Raw genomic sequence first — 25,927 nt, forward strand, 5'->3', positions numbered from 1 at the left:
TTGGTAGAATTCGTTACGTCAGACAGGATCCGGGAACGGAAGAATGAAACTTCAACTCTTCTTCTTGTTACAGGGACAATAACGACAAGCTGCAGAAGGAGAGGTCAGTATTCGAGAATTTTAGAACGTTATAGCTATATACAAACAAAAAATGTTTCAGTAATCGAGAAATTGAAGTAAACGCAGCACAAGTTTCGCACAATCAGTAGGGAATTCCGGAACGCAATTGTTGGAAATTAAATTTTCAGAAGAGACAGATTTACACACAAAAAAAGTTCATCGATGGTACCCAGGCCTGAGGAAACGGACCTTTTCGCAGTTTATCGGGCGAACGCGCTTCGCCGGCTGTAATCTAACACCGCAGGGCAGCTGCGGGTGAAGAAAAAGAGAGCACCGGATAGTGCTGTAAACACAGGAGGAGACGGAGAGACCAGAAGACGATGCTGTGGCGGCTTTAATCGCAAATTTCCCTCTATGTCAAGAAGAATTTTGTATTGATCGTGTATCCGTGCTGCCGTTTTCTTTATTCATTGATTGATTGAAATTGAATGATTCATTCATTAATTTACAGTTATTTTTTGCTGGAACAACGCACCAGTGTTTTATTCAACGAATGGGAATGACGACAAGCCTATTGACGTGGTAGAGTCTCGGTAAAATCAATCACAAGTACACAAGCTACCAACGACCAGAAAAGCATTTCATCGCATTAGAAGACAAAATAAAAAGTAACTAGAGCATGCTAGCCTAATTCATGCAAGAAATAGCTTCTTCGTGTTACCTTTGAGAGTGACGCAACTCCCATTTTCTCCGGTCTGTGCTCTGCTAACGCCCCTTGCTCCGATGGGCCGCATCACCGGTTGTCGGGCAATACAGAGCGAGTACGTCAGAAGGTTGCTAACGGAAGCAGGTGCTTTGTACTGCGCTAATGGTTCTAGTATCACTAAAACTAGATTTTTTTTCTATCAAGCTTAGCATTTACTTTGTAAGAAACAATGCGAGGTTTCTGTTACTCTATTTCAACAATACACGGCGACTTACTTACGATTAGCGTCCTTTTAAAAGCACGTCTAAGCGGAAAACAACCTAATTGTGTTCCAAGGGGTCCGCTATCTTTAAAGCTCTGACAAATTGATGCTATGTAGGTAAAGCCTGGCACTAATGCAGCAGTCGACATTATTCTACAAGACTGTCTCGAGGGAGTTATGCTATAACAAGCTGCCAATTTTAGGCTGCTTTAAAACAAGTAAAGCTTCAATCAAGAACCATCGCATCGACAAACGTCATACACCTTCACCATGAAAAACGAAACTTTAACTGCGGCCTTTTTAAAGCCCTATAGCCTACTGCTGATCGCTTCGTTTCCATTACCTTGTTACCTTTCGTTTTGTTTTGAACTAATGAATTCCCAACATTTTCTGTTTTTTTTTTTTGTTCCTCAGGAAATGTTGGCTTTTGTTCGATATCGTCAGGTGCTCTTTTTAGTAGATAAGAAATTCATGAAAATGACTGCCATGGATAAATTTATATGAAAGAGCACCTAAGAAAAATAACGCAAGTCAATCAAGTCGCAAATATTATCTCATATTCTCGAATTCAATTCACGTAGTGGCACGAAAAACTATATGAACTTGAACAGTTTATCCGTATTGCACTATAGTCCTAACATAATTCAGTCACACGAACACCGTATGTATGCTGAGAGCAAAGCTACACAAAATGTCCGGTCGCGTATCAACGCCGCGGGTTCGATTCCCGGCTGCGGCGGCTGCATTTCCGATGGAGGCGGAAATGTTGTAGGCCCGTGTGCTCAGATTTGGGTGCACGTTAAAGAACCCCAGGTGGTTGAAATTTCCGGAGCCCTCCACTACGGCGTCTCTCATATACATATGGTGGTTTTGGGACGTTAAACCCCACATATCGATCGATCGCGTAACAACACTGAAACACGAAAACACTAAATAAATTTTCACATAAAACGTAACAGTGTTTTTTCATCGCCGGGAATACGCGCTGGGGACAACAAAGTTTCACAATTTACATTCAAGTGAACTTAAGTATGTGTGGTTAAACTCTGCAGGCGGGGTGAAAGCGGCGATCACTCCACTGAGACAATTTGGCTGCCGCAAAGCTTAAAAAGAGACGGCGCCGAGCTGGTTGGGACATATTAATTCTTAAAGACAAGGTTTGCAAACGCGGACACAAGAAGGGTGTCAAGACACCACAAACTCCTTTTTTAGTGTCCGTCAAGTGTCTGAGTTTCCACGCCCCGTCTTTTAGATTGACCTATCGCATTCACACCATTATCACTACCACCACGTGTTTTGTCGAGATACACGGTGTCAGACATAGTCTTACTCGCGTTTCCCAATGCGTGTCTCTCGTCTTTTTTTTTTTATTATTCTGTTTCGTTACACCTTTACGAAGTCCGCGGCGCTTCACTGACTTCTCTCGGTCGCTAACTGAGCCCGACAAAGTGACATTGAAAGTGCGGTTTCTCGAGCCAGGTAGCGGCCTGAATACTTTGCCGCCTCGCGTGCCTTCTTACGACCTCTGACACACTTTCCTCGAGGTGATGACGTAAGAATCAGTCGCGTCGCGCGCAGCTACGCGCAAGGGCTCTCCCTCTCTCCCCGCGGTGACTAATGCCGCTGCGCGGTTGGCCTCGCTAAGCGGAGTATTTACGGCCCGCTTCAGCTGGTTAATGTAGACAAAGGCACCTACGTGGCGCGTCCATTGCAGGAACTGGCGTACCTTTCGCCAGACGCGATATAGGAAAGTGGAAACGAGCCTTCTATAAGCGGCGCGGCTCGATGAGACGCGAATTTCTAATCGCAGACATTCCGCGCCAAAGGTTCACGGTAGGCTGTCTTTTGTTCGTTTCCTTTTTCTGCTTCTCCGCAACGTGAAATCCGGGCGCGTATAATCAACGGCGTTTCCGTCGAGAGGTCCGGTACTGTCTCTGCAATCGAAAGCGTCGACGCCACTGTGCTGTGGTATTTGATTCTGGGGGCCGATAAAAAAAATCCAAGCATTCCTTTTTCTTATACACTTCGGAGAGAGAATACTTAAAACGGAAGTCTGATGCAAACGTAAGGAACTGTGTTGAATTATTTATTCGTGTTGCTAAAAATTGACTTATTCCTTGTTATTTTATCTTTCCTGCAACAGGAGCTACCGCTTCACAATACTGAGATTTACGTATGCTTCAATATAGAACGGAATATTTATTGGTGATTCATGGCTTGTTAGAGGCGTCGAAGAGGGGTTAGAGGCTTTCGTCTTACTTATGAGATGCTGAGTGTGACTAATTTCGTAAAAGAGCTAGGTTGGCGCAAATCCAAGAGGGCGCACGGAAGGAATAACCAACGGAATACCCAACGATGGACTCGGTCTTTAGTCGTGTCCTGTTCCGTGCAACGAAACAACCACGACGCGTATTCCTGCATCCGTCCGTATCGAAACGATCTCGGTTATTTCTCCATGACCCTTTGCGAAGACGGAAGTAGGAGGAGGAGGAAAGTTTAAGTGGAAAGACAGGGATGTTAGCCAGTTCTTAGACCGGCTGGCTACCCTGTGTTGGGGAAAGGGGTGAGGGGAATAAAAGATGATAAAACGAAATAAGACGGAAGTATAGTCGCTTAAGCTGTTGCCAACTCCGTCGCATCCGCTTGAGCAAGAGAAAACTGGAAAGATTGCACCCGAAGCGAATGCATTGTAGCCGCCTTATAGCGCGGCAGAAACGTTTTAAGAAGTCACGAGAGATTTATGTCGATATGCCAATATCGCTTGGATTGCCGCATTCAACATTTACGGTGGCTTCTCGAGTAGATCTTCACGTTGATCTTTGATCTGTGTATAGTTTACTTGTGCTGATCTTTATTTAAACGTGAGTGTGTTACAAGAACTCGAAGACTTCACAATTGATTTCCCGTTAAGTGCTTCTCTGATAATAGATGCGACCTCTCAGCAGATGGTGGACATGCCGCACAAGTAACCCTCACTTTCACAGCCCCGACTTCGTATTATGATCTCATGCGATTAGCTCTCCCACTCAGGTTGGCCACTTCTGATCGGCAATACTTGCGTCATGGTTAACCACAATGGGAAACAATTAAGCACGTTGATGTCGACAATAATGTGACAACTGCTAGTTGCAATGGGTGGTGCCGTTAACTGCCACCAGTTAGAGCAGATAACCGATGGCGCATACCAGAGCTACCATGGCGATCGACGAATACCTATGGTTATCACGAGAGACCAGATTATAGGCAAATGCCCGTTTTGTTCCTTGCTCTCCTATCACCCCATGATGATATATGAGCATAAATTGTGTGCTAAGAAGTACATTTATAGCATTTTTATTGTGCCTATAAATGCCTATTTTGGGCGTTCATGCCTAAGCGCTCATAAGTGCCTATAAGAGCTTTCTTTATCATTCTGACGCCTATATTATTATTATTTAGCCTAAAGTTTCACTGTCGCGTGTAGTTTGAGACCGTTATTTATGTTACCGGCCCACATTATTTGTTCAGAACTCTATGGGGTTAATCTGGTCCTTTTGCTTGACCCATAGCCGTATACCCCCTTTTTCTGGCTCAACCAACTCCCGAAAAGCGAGCACTAACAGCAGTGAGATGGGTCGCATCGGCCACCATGTGTGCCTCTGCGTTGGCATGATGCATAGGTATGTTGCCGTGTTGGCTAGCGGCAACAACAGTACTTGGGTAGGAGCGCTGCTTTAGTTAGATCCGCGCGCTTCACGCAGCGGCCGTGCCGTGCTGCGGCCATCTAGCGGCCGCTTTTCGTTATTACGTAGCACAGGCACGAGAGTTTTGCGATCTCTGTCCAATATCTGGAGCAAAATGTAGGAGCTGCCTCCAAGGATTTCATAAATACCGACTATGTTGGTATTGGGTCAAAATGAGCTAATATGGCGCATCTTTTGCGACCTGGTTTCGAGCCATATACAGCCACTGCCTAAAAAAAAGTGGCTGAGCTCTTCATTAGCAGTGTTACTTATATGTACCTGTCAATTTTGTTGACTGCTCAGTGAGAGAACATTAGAAAGGCGATGGCTCAATATATTTAATTCAAGTTTCTAGGTGTGAATACATTGCGCTGATAAACTTTGGGATTAGTAACTGTTTCCCTAGGTAGCCGAAAATCTGCCACTTCAGCGGAGCTTTCTGTAGTTGTACCTTACTGCCGAAGAAGTATTCTTTAGTAATGCTTCATGGAATTCTCTCTACGTCTTGTGAAAACTCGTCGGATTAATGGGCGTTTTAATTATTGCTTTCTGGCACACATCGACAGGCAACAGTTGGGTGGCAAAACACCACAGGCAACACAACAAAAACCTTGACATTTTTATGGTAAAGCGTTGACGGAAGAAAGCTGTGCATTTGGCATGCGAAATCTATTCGATTAACACAGACAACTCCTTCCGCGGTGATTTTCGGTGCCTTTCCGGACGGATAGGCATTTGTAATGAAAGTTGAAAGTTGAAAGTTGAAATTTGAAATTTATTTCACCACAACGATACACCGTGATTTACACAAACAAGAAACAATTGTGGCATGGAAAGTAGGAAAAAAGCTGCGCTATAGCAGCTTGACTAGCCCCACCTCCCATTTGTACAAGGCAACAGAAACAATGGCACACCAAGCTCCATACGGTGCTCACGTATGATTGAAAGAAAAAAGAAAAGAAAATAACATTCTAGTGGTTGTTTATGAAGTACAGAATAGATGCACACTTGGGTGTTCACAAACAAACAATTTTTGGGAAAAAAGGCAACCAATATAAGACGCTATAACAGAAAGGGGTACACTTAAAATTTCATGCATTTACAAGTACTGGGTGTAATTTTTCTGGGTTTATAGTTCCTTATACAAACAGGTTTAATATATCACTACTTGAAAGGAGACGCAATTGCTGTTTTGTGAGCTTGAACTTATTTAGTATATGGGGAACAGAGTGCTTTAGCATTTGGAGTCCGTAATTTGTTCGCGGTCGGGGGATGTGCCAGTGTTCAGAACTCCGCATCGGACGCAACAAAATTTTCGGCTGTAAATGTGCTAAGCCTCTCAGGTTTGCGCAATTCTTTCGAATTTCAGACCTCAAAGACATCAACAAATTATGTTCATATGCCACACAAAATTTTAAAACTTTAAACTTGACAAATAAATGGGATGCGTGTTCTCTGTAACCTATATTTGCAACAGCCCGTAAAGCGCTTTTTTGAAGTGTATACAACTTTTGTTTTGATGTTTCAGTTCCAGAAGCCCATACCAACTGACAATAGCGTAGATGAGAACAAAAAAGCGTATTAAAGATAAGAAGTTTCTGGGGGAGCGGTAGAAACGACTGACACCTTCTCAGCACGCCAAGGGCTTTTCTTAGCTTAATACACAATTGTTCAGTGTGAGAATTCCAGAACATATGTTGATGAAAGATGACGCCCAAAGTTTTGACAGTCTCTGAAAGTTTGATATTGAAATTATTTAGCATCAGTTTTTGTGTGTACGTACATGTTATTCCTTTCGCACGGAAAAGAACGGCCTTGGTTTTAGAGCTGTTGATCTGTAACGAATTTTGGCAGGACAATTTCGAAAAATTGACTAACGTTTTATTAGCTGCTTTTATCAAATCGCCTATATTTGTTCCCGTAAAGAATAAGCTTGTATCATCTGCATAAATAATGTACGTTATTGAGTGATCCACATTTACAATATCATTGATATAAAGGTTAAATAGAAGAGGTCCTAATATGCTTCCCTGTGGTACACCGCGTTTGATGTTTTTGGGCATAGATGTTTGCCTATTTATAGACACACACTGGTACCGATCACTAAGGTAGCTTCCTATTAAATCGAGCGCGATGCCTCTAATCCCGTAATAAAACAATTTTTCTAACAAGGTTTGGTGATCAATTCTGTCGAACGCCTTCGTAAAGTCTATGAATACGCCTAATGTTAGCTTTCTTGCTTCAATGTTGCCCAGTATCAACTCTTTTTGATGCAACAGCGCTGTCTCCGTCGATACGCCAGACCTGAACCCATATTGTGCTGTTGTAATCACAGAATTCGAGTCCAAAAATTTATACAATCTAGTGAAAATGATTTTTTCTAGAGCCTTTGGAAATATAGGTAATACCGATATTGGCCGGTAATTACTCATTTCATTTTTGTCACCACCTTTAAAAAGCACTGCAACTTTGGCATTTTTAATCCGCTTAGGGAACATACCTGTGCTTAAAACAATATTATAAATATGCGTCAGGCAGGGCGATAATAAATCAATAACAAAGATAACCGGTTCCATTTTTATGCCGTCAATGTCCTCACTTTTGCTTTTTTTAAGTTTCATGAAAACGTTGTTTACCTCAGTTTGCTCCGTAGGGTCAATAAATATTGAGGGGGCTATAGGTGTTGGCATGTAACTTAATGCATTTCCGTCGTAAGTACTTTCTGACAAAGAAGTAAAGTACCCATTGAATTTATTGGCTAATGCTGTTCCTTTAAATATATGATTATCAATTGTAATTTCGTCGACACCAGGCGTCCTATTACTTGAAGATATGATTGTGTTTAGTTTTTTCCACATTTGCTTCACATCTACGAAACCGTTAAAAATAGTATGGTAATAGTCGCGTTTGGCTTGTCTTAAAGTTTTTGAAAGACTGTTTCTGTAGGCCCTAAACGCTTTCAGTGCATTCAAATCGCGATTTTTCAAGAACACCTGGTACAGTCTGTTTTTTGTACGTATCATTTTCAATATACTTAATGTTACCCAAGGCTTACGTGCGCGTTTTGGCTTAGTTATTTCTTTGTACGGAAAGTGTTTTTTATATACCGAAGAAAAAATTTCTATGAAATGGTCATATGCGGTATCAGCCGTAGAGCACGCAAAAACTGCGTTCCAGCTTGTTCTGGCGAGTTCATCTCGGAACTGCGACAGTGTAACCGCGTTGATGTCTTGATATATTATATTTACAGTGAATTCTTTTGCCGTATTGTACGTATCAGTTACTAAATAGATAGGCAAGTGGTCGCTAAGTGTCACATTAATGGTACCAGAGAATATGTCATTAATTGCTAGGTTAGTAATAAAAAGGTCAATAAGAGTTTCACTAGTTGCAGTGATACGTGTGGGGGTGGTTATTACATTAAACAAAAAATGGGAATCGAGAATCGCAGATAATTCGCCCTGTTTAGGAGTTTTTGTCAGCATATCTATGTTTAGGTCACCTCCTAAAATTAAAGAGTATTGGTTTATGTTTACAAACGAAAAAATAGCCTCTAGAAACGTGAAAAATTCGCTCAAGTTACCATCAGGTGGCCTATACACGACAGCAAATACAAAATTGTTCCATTTTATACAAATTATCTCAATGTCCGTTGTGGACCAAGAAAAGTCATCGAGGATGTCATAGGTAAATCCCAGTTTTGTGAACATGCATACGCCGCCTCCCCTTTTCAATTTCCTATTCAAAGAAACGGCACTGTAGCCGTCTAAATGTATGGTATCAAGATCAGAGTACCACGTCTCAGTCAGCATAATAACCGAAAAGGAAAACCCGAACTCGTTTATTAAAATGCAAAAGTCATCATGCCCACGAATTCAGAAGATTAAAGTTTGTGGTAGCAGTCGCACCCCTTCAAGAATACCACCAGGAACTATCCCCGAGGCGTGTCATCTGTATAGTACTTCTCGTGCCCTCGTTTTCGCACTAGCCTTTTCAACATGCATAACCGATTCCAACTTGCCCGACTGTCAATAGCTGCAATGGTCGTGCTTTCTGCTTGAACGATGACTACTCCTGTGGACGTCAAACGTTGGTTCTCAGCATACAAACTGATTCCAAGTGACAAGAGGCACAATTTTGAATCAGGGAATCTTGAGATGATGGTAGTTTGCTACTGGGGCTCTTCGATTTTCAGGCCTCTGTCAGCTCTCTGACAGCCAGACCTAGCCAGAGGGTCAGTCAGCTAGTTCCGGTCTTGACAGGAAACAGCGTCGTGGTCACTTGTGTGGGGAACCCGAGACAACCCGAAGCTACCGGAAGATCGCAAAATCGAACGCTGGGACAGCCAGCGTAAACGTAAACAAACTCTACCGTCATGGCAGCAAACGAAACAATGCGCCGCGTGTGTGTTGGTTTTTTTCTGTACTGTCCGCTTGGAAATACGTAGCTAAGCTCGCCAGAAAAGCTGAAATAATACCCTCGATCGTACGCATTTGGGGTACGACTTCATACGCTCGCACGATCACTCGCCGCGAACGAAACAGCCAGCTGGCGCACGCTGCCTCGAGAACGATGAAAGGTGAGCTGCCGCGAGGCTGACGACTTAACAAAGTCACGTCTCTTTAATACATGTATCAGTCACTGCACAACACGATGCGAAATCACGCGAAAGTGATCGTGTCCCCAAAAGAGCTCGAGGCTATATACCTACGCAGCTATCGCGTAATGTACGGCGCAAACACACGTTGATCAACTTGTGTTTTTGTCTAAACTTCATGATATGCGCAGGTATCGGTAATACGAGTGCGTGTCGTATATAAAATAGACATTTATTTCATGACACGTTCTCGTCACAATTTAGAACTTTCATTGACCTGTTTTCCAGTCCTAAGTGGCCCTTAACGAATGTCATGTATATCAGCCTTGATTTGACCTATACTAGGTCATAGTACATAATGCGCGGTATTATTATAAAGAGGTAAAAAAAGACAACGCCAACAATGAAATGGGCAACTAAAGAGTGTATACTTTTTTAAATCCATTCTCCGTTTTTTTTCCTCGCGCCGTGTCGTTTAATATCATACCAAATATGCTGGCTCATAGATAGAAATGGGTTCGCATGCCGCTCGCGACAAGCGAGCATCACCAACAGTCGCGATCTAGGGCCTCCTATTACCATCCAAGATCAATCGAGTAGTCAGGACAGAGGCTCTGACAGGTTCACGTACGCAAACACACGACAGAGCGAGCTAGTTCGATCACAATCGTCTTCGCTAAGTGCACAGAAAGCAGGCACAGCTCCACAAACCACTGCTATGAAAAAACAGAAACTCCAAAGTTGTCTCCATGCGTGTGTACGAACGTGTAGTACGTATATACATAACTTTTAAAGCATGTGCACGACGCAGTCAACAAAAACAGTTCACCACGTTGCTCACAGGAGGAAGCTTCCCGGCAAACATAACAAAAGAGATGAACAGTGGCTTCAAACACTCGCCGGAACTCGTAATCGCCTCATCTCTCAAGGCAAAACAGGCTTTAGAAGATAACGCCACGCGTAATGACAAGCGAGGGCGCCGTCCTCAAGCGCCCACATTACAATCCATCGAGTTCTCACAAAAATGGCACCGAGCGCGCATCGTACCTTTTCGGTGTCTGCAGCCCGAAACCTGCCAAAAACCTGCCAGAAAGCTTCCACGACTGAATTGTCTTTGAAGCATCTGGCAACCCTCGAGCTCCCCGCATGTCGCCAGAACCGTCCAACCCGAGAAAAAACTAACGCCAACCGAAAGTGCGCCGCGGGGGGGACGGAGCAGCCCGAAAAAAATGAGCGCGCTCTGGCTGGCTCTGGCAGCCCTCGGGTCGGCACAAGTAGAAAATTGTAAAGCCCCATTGTTTCCAGAATCTTCACAGAGACTCTTAGACGTTTGGCGTGCTCTCCGACCATATTCTTTAGAACTTATGGTCTTCAAATGAGCGAAAGTGTCCTGGGTAGTGTTAGGACAGCATGCCTTCACAGTTGAAATCATTTCAATGTATAGGGAAAAAAACAGCAGCGTTGTGCTTCACAGTCCTCATGTAAAAAAACGTAACTTTTTGAAATTAACCATCATCATCTGTTCTGGATTTATAATTTGCACGTTTTGTTCTGTCTTATTTAAACAGTGGCAGGCAGACGGAGAACCCCACCGATAAATAATTATTCCCGGTTTTCAAGTATTGTTTTTGTGCCTATTTAAAGATATGCGACGTACGTGTACGTGACTATAGAACATTCCTGCGAGCAGTGTGCTTGTTGAATGACAGCAATACTCGTTGATTAGCCAGTAGTTTTATGGGACCATTGAATTGCTACGTTCAAATGTTGGCGCCTTTGTCCCAGCGTAGCAAAAACAATTTTCTTGTCATTAGTAGAGGTCGTGCACGTCTTCGTTTGAAATTATTTGCATTTGCGTAAAATTTTATTGTACCTATATTTTTCATTTTGATCGCCTAAAACATCGTTTTGCCTGCCTGTCTTTGGCGCCTAAAACGCACTTCTTTAGTGCCTAGAAATCCGGCCTCTATATCACACAGTGTCACACGACTAGTACGATTTTTGGCCAGATGGTCGCGAGATCGATTCTGGACCGTGGCGCCCATGTTTCGATGAAGGCAAGATCCTGGAGGCCCGTGGACTTATATTTAAGTGCACGTTAAAGAACACCGAATGACCAAAATTTTCAAAGCTCTCCACTACGGCGCCTTATTGATCGTATCATGGTCGCAGGACATAAAACCTCAGTTATTGTTATAAGTGGCAAAGAGACAGAGAGAGAGAGGAGGGAAAGATCATGGAAAGACAGGGAGGTTAACCTGTGCTTGGGAAGGGGGCAAAAGAGGTTTAAACGAGTCAAAAGGGAAGAGGAGGAGTTGGTGACAGTAGGGGAAAAGATGCGACTGGAGCACTATCCGAGCTCTATAGGAAGCTACGCTGTCCGTGGACAGTGTTGCTTGCAGGAACCGCATGTAACAACGCCTTCAAAGCATCTCGTGATGCAGACAGAGTAGGCCAGGGCTCCAGGATTTTGTGCTCTGTCGGGGGGCGGTTGTCTAGTTGGTCAGGTAGGCGGACAGGGTCGCTCTTTTGCAGTTGATGTCGGTGCAGCCACGGAGAAGGTGCGTGACTGTTTCGCTGCATCCACATATTTCACACAACGGGCTGTCAGACACTCCAATAAGAAATAAATAGGCATTTGATAACGCCACTCCCAAGCTACAAACGGGCCAGCAAGGTAGAGCCATGTCGTGGTAGGCTGAGTGGGAGACGTGGCTGCTGACCAGGGATCAAAGTACGCAGCCATGCATTATGAAAGCCGATGAATGTCGTAATTCCAACGAGATTCTTTTGCTGCATCGGATCTTGAAAGGGGAATGGCGACACGGCTGACACCGTCATGGGCGGATCGGGCCGCTGCGTCCGCTTGGCCATTGCCCTGAATGCCACAATGATTAGGCAGCCACTAGAACATCAATTCGTGCCCCTTTTCAAATATTGCATGGTGCACTTGCCTGATTTCCGCTATGAGCTGTTCGTGGGAGCCATGAACTAAAGTGGACGGTAGACTTCGGAGGGCTTTGCTATCGCAAAAGATGACACCCTGAATTATTACAGCGGCAGTTGAGCTTGTCGCCATAACTGAGTGGCAGTACAGTACAAGACTCTGTACATGTGCTTAAAACGCCACTTTTGTCCTTTGAAAACAAGGTTCTCCTCGATGGTTTGGCTTTATTTTGCCGGTAATAGAGTTATTTTTATTTGGCCACTGCCTTCACTTATATTTCGAAGCGTGCAACGCCCTGTCGATGTGAAATGAACTGGCGTTGCAAAATAAGGACAAACCGCCGCCGAGGAGTTGAATTGATACTGAAGGGAAATAAACAATCAGTTCAAAAAGTTAAATTAATATTCTAGACCCTTGTTGCTCCTACTTTTTCATAAACAGGTTGGTTACTAAAAGTGAAGATGAAGTTGTAGGTGTCATCTATGAATTTCGCATTGAAAATATAGCGGTAAAACGCTGTGGTGACGGCATAAATGTGAACGCTTTTCTTCCGTATGTTTTGGCTACATAAAACAAATAAAACTTTCTAGAAATGTGCCATGTTAAGCTAGGGGCTGACGTACAAAGTAGTGCCATTAATTTTCACTAATGAATAAGCCTGCGGTGCGAAGCTGACGACGTGCAAGTCTGCGACGTCACAGCGAGTTGGTTCGGAAAACTGAACGTAGTATCGCCACCTGTATGCCCTTTTTAAGATCTTTTCGCCTTAGTTTCCTTTTAAAGGAAGCCAGATACTCTCTCAGGAGAGTTTTTATTTTGCTAGCACGTGCGGCGTTTCCCAACAAGGAGGCCCCACAAAAGGGCCGCCCTATAATAGCCCACTAACGTGCGCTAATGCGTCACTTCACCCGTCGACTAAAGTGGCCCCGGCGTAGCACTTGATACTTCACATTCCAGCTGCAGAATTCCACCTGATTTTACGTCGCATTTTTGCGCTCGGTCGACCAAGCAACGAAGCTGTGACGGTCACGACATTCGCGACAGCTTCGTTGTGTAACCGTGGCGGTGGTACGCCCGCCTTTTCCATCAGCCATTCCTTCGCGATTGGAATTGTGGACAGCGCCAGGCACAACGCTCTTGTAGCTGCGAGCAGACCGTAAAGGGCTGTTTTATGTGAACGTCCTTGCTTTTACGATCGAGAGCTTGCCCTTCGTGACGTCTACCGTCACCGACACGAAAAGCCATTCCAGCGGAGCGGCTTCTTGAAACCGTGGTTTCGTACTTCGGGTTAGTCGGCAGAGCAGCGGTGCTTACTCGGTCCGACAAGTATAATCTGCGATTCCTTTTGGTGTTGCAACCAGCATACCATGGGTGCACGTCAACGTCGTAGCCATATTGCATAGTCAGTGTATTTCCCTCATTAGCCTCATTTTCATCTTCTCTTACATGTAACTTATCTTACAGTGCACAAGGTGGACTCCCTACTCTCAGTTCGACATCAGTCACTTGCCCGGGTGTTAAGCTTCGGTGCGAACTTCCAACGCCTATATCTTTTTTTCTGTAGATATTTCTATGCGTGAGAGGTTGGTTATACTGCAGGAAGGGCTACACAGCATCAGTTTAATTAAAGCAGTATGCAAAAATTATGAACAAAGAACAGTCCTGAAGAGGGGAGATCCTCAAGGGAAAAAATCTGAATTACTACAAAAAGTTGATCTAACCTTCGGGTGAATAAGCTACTGATTATAAGCCACACAGATGTACGAAAAGGATAGGCTTATGTTAAACCTGCAGTGATGCGATTGAAATGTGATCGCAGGAACCTGGCTATGAAATTGGAGTGCGCAAGTGCATAGACAATCGAGCGGTACACTGTTATTGTAAAATTGTTAATGAAGCGGCCTTGGCCGCTCCATTATTATTTAGTCGTATTCGACACCTTCCAGTGCATCGTCAATGACGCAATACCCTGCACTATTACAAGGTAGATACTGTCGTGCTTTGAAATTCTTATGTTCATCAGTCGACGGCAATCATCGTACTGCCGACTGTGGTTTACTCTACATACGTTTAGCGTGCGTCGCCTGCAGTGAACGCTAACGGTCGAACATGCAGGATTTGGGGAAAAAAAAGAAGGAGATAGAGGTCACTGATACTACAACGCAAGTGTGAAACAAAGAGAACGAATTCTCTGAACCTAATGCAGACATCTCCTATTGCAGTTTGCAAACGCCGTCAGACCACATCCTTTTCGTAGTAGCGCGCAAGTTACGTGATGCACGACCTGGAAACCTCACACCGCTGTTGATCAAACTGTGCCCGCTTAGAACACTACACCGGGCGTGTTTGCTGTAAGCTTTCACACGGAAGTGCGTCAGCCAGGGCCACCGCAGGCCGTAACGGCTCGCCCTTCGGTCCATAGTTTACGCGACGGCGCCCTGGCTGAAACGGACCGTCGGCATAGCTCTGCCCTGGTGTGCTCGTTTCGTATGACGTGCGCGAAGCATCGCTAGAGAGACAACATTTGCGCCCGGCGGATTCGCCGTCGCTAACGTGCTGACTTGGCAGAAACAGGCGCTTTACCGTTTCTTACATTCGAAGTGCTCTTAGGTCGCCAGGCTTCGAGTACTGAGGAGTTTTTGGTTCCCGTTTTAGTTCGTCGTGCATCTTGAACTGAATCATTGCGCAAGAGAATGAGAACGAGCCATCATTCCTGTTTATAGTTGCTTCGCCCTATGAAACGAAACTCTCGCGCGAGTTGTCACGTATGCGCTTGCCCAGCAAAAAGTGCCTGACATGATATTCCTCGTCTTCATGCTCCTTCTTCCAGCCATCCTGTTTGCCCCGGAGGCGCCACCTTCTGCCATCCCTACGGACCGCTTGAATCCTCAGCCGAAGAGGGTGAAATGTCGTAAGTGTCATGGATTCTGAATGTAATAGGCCTCATGTTTGATGAAATTATTGCGTGTTTTGCCCACTGTCCTGATCATTGCATTTGTTATTTAGGCATCTGCGAATGCTGATCGTCTAAAGATAAAAGGCTTTAGATGCGTCGTGAAAGTGTGTATTTTCTGTTCAGATTGTTAAGTGTTCATGCAACTAATTTTTTTCCCAGAGCCATAAATAAACCGACTAAACACTCGTGACAAGTGCTCTCATTTGCTAGATTGGAGTATATGGTCGCATACAATGCAGGCGCTTTACTGATGTTTTTCTAAAGTTGGTTTTCTTTGAATTACACAGGTTGGGCCAAATTATTTCCTTGTGTATAAATATGTTAGGCATTGAATATTTTCTCTGGTAAATAGGCGGTCACATGTCATGTGTACAATATGTAATGGTAACAATGAAAAAAACTAAAGAATGTTATTGCTATCAATATTTCATGTCGTTTAAAAAGTTCCCACAGGTTACTGAGCTGCGCGCAGAGATGTTACCAATCAGATCTCTGTTATAAACAGCTGGTCAGTTTGATGACCTAATGTGGCGAAAATTTATGACAGTGATTACCCGAATGACCTAGTGCTTGTAGAGTTTCCGGAGCATGAGCCTACATGACGTAATTCTTCATTATATTAATGCTACAGCTTGAGCAATGAAAAATGTCTAAGCAACTCAAGACACTTTTTATATATCTTATGGTACCCACTGCATGCTTACTTACAATGTTACCCTTAGACACCGCTTGTAAAAGTTCTTTCAGCTATGCTCTTCGTTGCGACTCTTCATTAGGTCTCTTTCAACAAAATGCGTTAAAAAACGTGGGTTATCTTTTCTTTATCTTGCCTAAATATAATCTTTCATGTCGAAAAACCGAGCGTAGTTATCTTTTAGGCATGTCTTTAACAGTCAACATACCGAATCACGCGCATGAACATAATGTAGGAGCTTAATCTCAATTATGTAACTGGTTGTGCGTCTATTAGCAGGAGTATACTATAATGTACCACAACATAAGTAATCGAGGGTACAACATAAAGTTGGCATTCTTTAAAGTGAGCCCTTCATTGTTGATCACATCAGGCACATGTTATTGTAAAATATTTTAATCTTGTTAGAATGATGCATATTTATATTTATGGTTTGTAATTTTGTTAGTGTGTAGGCGGCACCATCACTAAGTCATCGGTACGAATTATTAAGCAACGCACCGTGTACAAAGGCAGTTGTGGGCAAATTAGAGTCACACACTTCTTCTCGCCACTGCTTTGACTCCTCAATTCATCAATAACGAAGACGTTGATGACGACCGCAGCGCCCTCAGGTTGAGCTGCGTCGGGTGCGTTTGCAGCGCGTCCGGCGATGTCCGGTGCGCGCCATCAGATAAGAGAGGCGTAGCGTGCGTTGTATAGCAAATGCGCTCAGTCAGTTGGCGTCTCAATACCACTTCATCTCATCAGATGGTCTTACCAAGAGTAGTTGTAAACAGAGGTTTATAACTACAGTTCAAGAGGTCAGACTAGAAGGGGATGAGGCAATGGGATATATAAAAACAGTGATGATAGAAAAACTTAAACACCAAAAAAGCACTGCATGCACCGTATACCAGATGAGGATGGACCAATTATCTCAGCGACTCCACTGGGACAACGAGAGTGGGAAAGGACAGAAAAAAAGAGTTTCTAATAGCACATGAAGAGGCTCTGACCACATCCCAATCATGCTAATAAAGAAACTAGGACCAAACTCTAAGCAAACATTAATAGAGGCAGCAAGCAAAGCAATAATGAATGGTGAAGCTCCCAATGGGTGCAAACTAAGCAGAATGAGCATGATCTATAAAGAAAGGGGGACAGAGCCGATATAAACAAATACCATCCTATAACAGTGACATCAGTAGTTTAGAGGCTGATGATGCAGATAGTGAAGGAAAGACTACAGACATGGGTGGAGAATGAGGGGGTGCTGGGAGAACTACAAAATGGGTTCCGTAAACGAAGAAGGTTGGAGGACAATCTGTTTTCATTGATGCAGTGTATTGAAATAGAGGAAAACTAACACAGGCCCCTGCGGCTGGCATTTCTAGATATCAAGGGAGCTTACGTAATGCGTGATTCAAGAAGACTTGTGAGGAATACTGGAAACACTAGATGGGGAAGATGAAATAACTAATGTTCTAAAAGATGTCTATAAAAGTAACTAGGTAGTTATCAAATGGGAAGAACAGGTATCTGAACCTATAGAGATACAACGTGGTCTTCGACAGGGATGTCCCTTGTCACCTTTGTTATTTATGCTGTATCTCCAGGGACTAGAAGCCAAATTAGTAAAGAGTCAACTCGGATTCAGCCTATTTTTTGCCTAGCAAGGAAAACACATTGAACAGTCATTATCAGCATTGATGTATGCAGATGATATAGTATTAATAGCCGACAACCAGGAAGATCAGAAGGGATTGATAGACATCTGTGGTAATGCGGGAGATAATTTAAAATTGAAGTTCAGCAGGGAAAAATTGGCTATCATGATTTTTAATCATAACAAAGGCAGTTACCGCAAGATACAGGAAGTCACGCTAGAAATCGTGGCTAAATACAAATACTTGGGCGTATGAATAAATAACGGGGCTGAGTATCTAAGGGAGCACAAAAGATACGTAACGACTAAGGGCACCAGGAATGCAGCTGGAATGAAAAATAGGACATTGCAGAACTACAATACGTATGACGTTGTGAGAGGGATTTGGAAAGGTGTCATGGTCACGAGTTTGACGTTCAGCAATGCGGTATTGCGCATGAAATCAGAAGTCCAAGCAAGATTGGAAATTAAACAACGTGGCATAGGTAGACTTGCTTTGGGAGCACATGGCAATACCCCAAATCAGGGGGTATAGGGAGACATGTGATGAACATCGTTTGAGAGCAGGTAAGCTAGCAGCAAGATAGAATTTGAAGAGCGATTGAGAAAAATGGGAGAGAAGCGTTTGGCTAGGAAAGTTTTCGGTTACTTGTACATGAAGACGGTCGATACTAAATGTAGGAAAATAACTCGCACATTGTCAAGCAAGTATTTAGACAACAGCAGAATACCAAGCCAAAAGGAAACATCGGTTAAGAATAAGGTGAAGGAAACAGAGAGGGACATGTGGAAAATGGGAATGCTTACGAAATCATCACTGGAGACCTACCGAGCTTTTAATCAGGAAATTGCAAGGAAAAAGATCTACGATAATTCTCGGGGTAGTTCTCTGCTCTTCGAGGCTAGAACGGGAGTATTGCGGACCAAGACATACCGAGCCAAATACGAAGGCACAGACACGGTATCAGTGCATGTGCAAAGGAGGAGGATACGGCTGAACATTTGATAATGTTCTGTAAAGGGCTCCACCCTATATTCGAAGATAATGGCGCGGAATTTTTCGAAGCATTGTGGTTTAGGGATAGTGAAGGCAAAGTATACTTTAAACGGGTAGAAATAATCAGGAGGAGGCTTACTGATTGGTGGCTACAATCAAGGCGTGAGTAAAATTCAGTCCTCGAACACACAGTGAAAGTACTTAAGTTTACGGCTAGGTGGCGTGAGCCACCGACCGATCAAAAGGGCACAGCCGGATACATCCATCCATCCACCCGTCTTATTTTATTCTTGTATATGGTGACAATCCGCGTTGACATATGCGCAAAGAAAAGTGTTTGATAACGATCGTTGATAAGCGTATACTCAGGCAATGTGTTTGTGTCTTCGTGACTGAAGTTAAGCCGTATACGCGAGGACCGTTGCGTTTATCGGGTGGTGTAAGCCTGACGCTCACTGTAGCGACGAGCTGAAGCGACTCTGCTCACCAGGCCCCTTACAAGCCTTTATCAATTTCGCGGCTTTACAAGCCATCAGCCGTGTGACTTGCGGCCTACAATTAAGCAGAGGCAATTCGTTGTGTCTGAGCAAGGAAACATCGAGGGAAACACAGTCGCATAGCTCCCTTCAACACAGACAGGCAAATGACTGTCGCTGCCCACCTGAGGCTCCGTGAAGCGAACAGGACATAACCAATCAGATTGGTCGCCGGTGCTATGTAGCATATAACAATGCATACGTAGAAAGGGTGTGAGAAATCTAAAACTTGTTTGGCTGAGCCGCTGCGATCTGTAGTGACTCACATGCTAAATACTTCTAATAAATTATACAATTGACGCAGAGAGCCCACTTAAGTCGGTTTGTAAATAATTCTTAGAACTCGCTTTATTGAGCCAATGCGCTTTGTACAAAATTGTCGAAACCATTTCACTGTCCCTTTAAACAGCTCTTCCCTCTAAACTTTCTATTGATCTTCGCGTAGGGGTCCTTTTGAGCAGCTTATTTGCGTAATTTTACTGAAGCTTATCAGTGGCATGTCCAATACGGCGTATCCCCTCCATTTTGTGTACTTCTTGTAGCCCAACGTACCCAATTCAAGACAAATTATTTATCTGCATCTAGAAAGTGTGCAAAAAAATAGCTTTTGCAGACATGCTTCGTTATGGTATTAAAATTTATTGTCATTAGTATAACAAATTGCCCCATTATTGACGTTTGTTGTTTTTACTGCATTAGTGCTTATGTTCTTACTGTGATTACTTCATTACTTTATGTTTATTACTGTCGCTATGGTATTATTATAATTGGTGATTTTATGCTTACTATGATATGATTATGTCCTTGTTGATTCAGAATTTTCAAAGTTGACTTGTGTTCAAACCCGTTGCTTCTGCTGCCCCAATGTGGTAGGGCCTGCTCAGGTGGTTTGGATCGTCGTTTTTGTTTACCCTGCGGGCAAACCATGTATACGTGTTATGCCAAAAAAAAAGTATAAATATTGTTTTTGTAATGCAAACATTCCTTGCACGCTATTGGAAATAAAAAAGAGTGAATCCCGAGAAAAAAAAACAAGTGTTTAGAGTACGTGTTTTCTGATAGAGTTTGCTACTTACAGGATATCTTGTTTGCATATTTGATCGACATGTTAGACGCCGCAAAAAAAAAAAAAAAACAAGATTGTTGCTTGCTGTCATGGCATCCGACAGCTCCTACAGTACTATTTCCATACATGGCAAATAGAAAAAAGTTTTATTCAGTTATTTATAATACCTCAAAGGTCCACATGGGACATTATATGAGGGGTGGGCGGATGAAAAAAACTGGCGGGTCAGGTTAGGTTTCATTACTTGAAAGATGGTCTTCAATGGCAGCTTTTAATTGAGCGATGTCGGTGATGAGGGTGATATCGGATGGAAGGGCATTTCATTCTCCGGCAGTATGCAGGAAAAATGAACGTTGGTAGGTGGCCGTATGTGCACGTGGTATATACACAGCATTTTGGTGCGAGTGGCGAGAGGAACGATGTGCAGGAATGATGATTGGGCTTCCTGGAGGCAGCGAATGGAAAAACCTAAAAAATAATATTAGTCGAGCAGTCTTGCGGCGAGAAAAAAGTGAGGGGAGGCAGAGCTGGGATTTTAGGGCGGATAGACTTGACCTGTAAGAATAATCGGAAAGAATGAACCTGGCTGCGCGGTTATGGACTGATTCGAGGGAATTGATTATATTAACTTGGTGATTGTCATAAATAGCAGAGGCATATTCTAGTTTGGATCGAATCAACGTTTTATATGCAAGTATATAGTTTGACTGCAGGAGATGCTGATGATAGGTTACGGCGTAGATAACTTAATAGGCGATTGCAGGAATTAGTTGGAGAATATGATGGGCCCAGTTGGTTGATGAACTGGTGATAATAATCATGAACTGATGATAAACAGAAAGTTGGCTCATGAACTGGTGATAATCACTGTCGACGAAAGCGTTTCGCGAAGCTGATAGACTAATACATATGCTGTTTAAGTTCACTTACTCATTGTTTTCATGCAGTCACCGGTGGCCTAATTGGACACAACCTCATCATTTCAAGCCAGTTTTAAACCCCGAGGTCTCAGAAAGCAATACCGAGAACTGCCGTTTCAGGCTAATGCTCAAGCTTTTTTGTGTTATGCTGTTGTGCTTTCACAGCATTTCCGCAGTATTACGCAAGCTCTTTGGTTTCTGCATGCGCCTGTGTGGAAGCGCTATATCCTCTTAAAGAACAACGAAGAGCTTTCTTGCGAGAGCAGGATTCGTACCCAATAAAGTGACGCTATCTTCTAGCCTTGAACTCTTCCGTCGTGAAACATTTCTCTACTGCAGATTCAAGTACCGTGGCGGCATGCTTGGTTTCAACATTCTAGACTGTGTCAGTGTTGCATCTCTAGGTTTAGGCTAGCCTGCACATTCAGCCTGCAATGAACTGCATCGCTCCTCACAGCACGTAACGTATACCTGTTTGACATCGACATTAGCAGTCCCGCAATGTGAATTGAATGTGAAAGTTCGGGAATTACAGATCTTCAGGCTGACAGAGAGCACCCGCTGAAAACATGCTTAGCTCTGAAATCGCTGTTTCACGTTGCTGGCTCTCTCGTGCAGTCTACTTCAAGACTTGGCCGCTGCGCACCTACTGCCACGTTCTTGGCCTGACGGGTGTCATCACGGCACAAGTGGCCGACGAAGAGTGTCGTGCTATATCAATGGACATCATCAGCTTGAATACCACACCCATGCATCGCCTGTGCACTCTGATGAAGCACTTCGGTCTGGAGGAGCGCAAGCTGTGGCTTGCTGACGTGTAAGTATACTTACCGTAGAATCCTGTGGGCATTAGCGATTGAATTCTAGACGTGCACTAGAACGTTTGGAGCGCGAGGATTTTTTTTTTACAAGAGTGCAATTGTAGGCTAGTTAATGTATAGTCGCACTGGCAGGTTCATTTCCATTGCGCGAACATAGGAAAAATGGACAGAAAGCACTCTTTCTGTCTGCTCTGTCATTTTTTTCCCGCGCTCGCGCTTAAAAAAACTGCCAGTATGACTTTTTTTGAGGCCAGGAGAAGTTCGCTACAGAGCTCGCCACTGGAGGCCCTTTGCCAAGGGCACGTTTCATGTAAACTAAGAGAAACTTTCTCTACGGAACACTTCTGAGCCTCGATAACGTGTCTAGTTTTGCTGTATTGCGAGGACAAGTTATTCGTACTTTACATTTCTTTCATTATATATGCACTTGATAATAATGGGACATTTCCTGCTTCTTCCGCCAACGTGCATACAGCAGTGGCTGCGTCAGCCACAAGTGGCGCTTACTACGGATCACGCAATCTGTGCTCTTCCACGAATAAATTAGAGATATGCTCTTTCGTGTGGCAAGAAGCCATACTTTATGGACACACACAAGCTCCTGTTTAATGCTTCTCACATTTCTTTTCACTCTTACCGCTGAAATACAGCGATCCGTTGGGTTTAGACGTGTATAATACTGTGTTCAAAACCGATTTGCGAAAGCGCTAGACGCGTCCGGGGGCGTACGAGGAATTTGGCATATCCGTGGCCTTATTCCCGCGCCACCTTTGTTTTTTCCTTTTGACCATGGAAAGAGAGAAGAGAGAAAAAAAAGGATGGGAGGGCTCTTAGGCTTCTCCTTTCAGAGTTGAACGTGACAGAAATATTCTGTTACTAGTGCGTACTTCAAACACTTGGTGTTTGAAATCTTTAAGAACTTACTACGGACCCAATACTTGGACTTAAGGGTGCAGTAACGTGTGTGCCTTCTGTAGAGGGTGACTGGCTTTAAACTATGAGGTTGTTATGGTAACTCCATGTTCTGACGCCCGAGGTCAATGCACGCTTGTGCTATACGCATTATCACGGCAATATTTCATGTTGCATTGCGAAGCATGTATACAGGACGCGTGTGTTTGTAAAACATCAAAGTTACTTTCACTGGATTTTTCAAGCAGCGGAATTTATTTTCGCTATGTTCACAAGCAGAGGCGTGGCTGTGTGGTAGAACACCCGCTTTATATGCAAACGACTCCGGGTGTGACCCCCCTCTCAGACCCAGAATGTTTTACTACCTGTTTGATTTGCATCTTTGTTGGCATTTTTTGGTCACGCAAGCATTCTCGACTTTTGGATCACGCAAAGATGGCGATTTCTTGCTCACAATAAAGGACACCGACGCTGACGCCGGAATTACTGCGAAACGAGCTTTTTAACGTGGTCGCGCTAAAGAAGGAAGGTAGGGAGGCTAACGTATTGCGAAAATCTGCTATGCTATCCTTGCACTGGGGTTGGGGAATAGGGGACGATAAAGAGTTGGATAGATAGATGGATCAAAAACTTTTATTTGGGTCCTGAAGGATTCCACCCCCGTTTTGTAGGGGTAGGATCGCGGGCAAAAAAGAGAGAGGTAAAAAATAATAACAAAAAACACGAACACACACACCACGCACACACGAAAACAATTCACTCAGAGCTGTTCAGACAGGCCAGTAGTTCGCAAGACGCCCCGCCCCCTATAGCACCTGCACGGCCTTCTGGACGATGGCGTAGTATTCTTTCCTCTGAGAGAGGTTGGTCATCTATAGCTTGTTGAATGACCTGCCACGGCGGTATAGTGGCTAAGGCACTCGGTTGCTGACCCGCAGGTCCCGGGATCGAATCGTGGCCGTGACGATCGCATTTTCGATGCAGGCAAAAATGTTTGGGGGGCAGTGGGCTTAGATTTAGGTGCACGTTAAAGACCCCTATAGGTGACAACCATTTCCGGAGTGCCACCCTAAGCATCTCTTATAATCATATCGTGGTTTTTGAGCGCCAAATCCTCCAAACAAATATTACAACTTTTTCACTGTATTAGGAAGAGATGACCTTCGTATTATGTATTCCCGTCAGTATCACAGAACGTGTCAAATTGTCTCTTCATCGCCACTGCATACGCAGGTGGTGGTGTCGATCATCCCTATGCAGAATGCATATGCACAGGTGAACACCACGCCCAACTATAGTCTGCACAGAACAGTAGGAAACTTTCTTTCAAAAATTTAGCCCTTGCCTCCCCTTTTTCTCTATCCCGCCCTGAAAAAAAAAAAAACATTCTGGCTACGTGCCTGGTCTGTACAATACCGAGTGCTGCATTTTCCACTCGTATAGTAGCCCTAACACACGACTAAAGTTATAAACGCATGAGTGGCGTTATAGTTGTCATTTCTATCCACGTCATGAACTTTATAGTGCTCAATTGCAAAGATTAGAGATGTCGATATCTGTAATCACCTGTAAACCTATTCGAGACACCTGTAATAGTTTCATAACACTAAAAAAATTGGCAGTAAGCAGCCTTCGTAGTCAGAACGTAACCATTTATAACGTTACAAATTAATTTTGCTTGGAGGGATGTGGGATTAAATCGAATATTCACATTTGCGCGTTTCACCTTTTCACCGCACACTGAGACACCTCGCCGCTGACACTGCTATGGGTGCCATGTATCGCACCTCGTTTTAATATAGCAGTGTCCTTGTTGTAACGGAAGCAAGGAAACTGTCGGTATTAACTTTGTGAATGAGTCAAGACAACGCCTCCGAGTCAAGGACACCACCAAATTCTAATATAAGAGGACTTAGTAAAATAAATCTTTCTCTGAATTATTCCGATATCGCTGCGATGAAATCCTACCCGTCCGATTCAATATGCCTTACTTGGACAATTACTTGAAAGGGGAACAGGCTTTTCCATAGGCATAAAATGAAGTAGTCATACCGGTAAGGAAATCGGTGTATTAGAAACAGGTAATCTGGATTGGCGCTATTCTCTATGTGAACGTTTTCTAACTGCGAAATTTTGTCTCCTCGGGATCGTCGCCGTGGCTGTAAAAACTCAATAGAACAGCTTAAGGGATAAAGAAAAAAAAACAGTTCAGCCGGATGTGAACGCTGCCAACTCTCTGAATAATATATGCATCAAATATACACCCTATGTGATCTTTGATCGATCTGAATAACAGGGCGCACGCTTTGTGGCTGACCTTCGTAGCTCACGTTCAGAAAACTGTGTTTCAATATCTTACTTATTTTTTTGAAAAAAATTTACAATATTTCGCAAGCACTGCTATTGGGTGAGTTGGCGCATCATATTATTGCGTTGGTTTGGCGCAGGCTCTGCCTGAACGTGAAGCAAAAGAGACATAAGCAAGGACGGAAAGAGAGAGGTGACAGGATCTTGCTGCGCACTTTATTTTGCCAGGTGGTGTGCTGGAGGAGCAATGTATCTTCTTGCGAACAATGCGATGTCGTGTTGTCCTTAAATTAGATATGACCGCCAGTAGTCAGCTTTTAGTAGTTTTTTTTTAACTGGTAGAGCTATTTACGTCCCAGTGAGCTAGCCTAAAGAACATCCCAAAGACGTAGTAACATCACTGCAGCTGCTCTGCTCAACTTCTGAATTTTTTTGCAGATATTGAGAAAAAAAAGTTCAGCTCAGACCGACAAGCTACTTCAACATTGCTGCATAAGAAAAGTGCGTTTACTGCGGTGCATGGAGTGTTAAGCTGTATTGCTTCACACTGTTACTACATTTTGACCTTAGCATGGTTTTCGGACCAGACGCATTGCTTTCTTGTTCCCATGCAGAACGTACCAACAGACTTAACTGTTCTACAGCAGCTGCGACAACCAAGATATATTAAACAAGCTTGTTTAAATGAAAGGCGAAGGCTTGATTATACCAGCCACGACGGTTGCATTCGCCACGACGATTGCAATGCGAGTACGCTGTACTTCGATTTTTTGTGT

At 43.7% G+C, this 25,927-nt stretch overlaps 1 protein-coding gene across 4 annotated transcripts in view; it reads left to right on the top strand.

Moving 5' to 3' along the window:
• Nucleotides 1-25,927, top strand: part of LOC119178622 (uncharacterized) — a 104,550-nt gene that overhangs the window by 19,412 nt on the left and 59,211 nt on the right. For all 4 annotated transcript variants that reach the window (XM_075888593.1, XM_075888612.1, XM_075888599.1 and 1 more), the window contains exons 2-3: nt 15,125-15,205; nt 21,730-21,928. In XM_075888593.1, coding sequence (XP_075744708.1) covers nt 15,125-15,205; nt 21,730-21,928 — 280 coding nt within the window. The remainder of the gene's footprint in view (nt 1-15,124; nt 15,206-21,729; nt 21,929-25,927) is intronic.

Source organism: Rhipicephalus microplus, chromosome 1 (assembly GCF_043290135.1).
Source record: "Rhipicephalus microplus isolate Deutch F79 chromosome 1, USDA_Rmic, whole genome shotgun sequence".
Taxonomy (NCBI): Eukaryota; Metazoa; Arthropoda; class Arachnida; order Ixodida; family Ixodidae; genus Rhipicephalus; species Rhipicephalus microplus.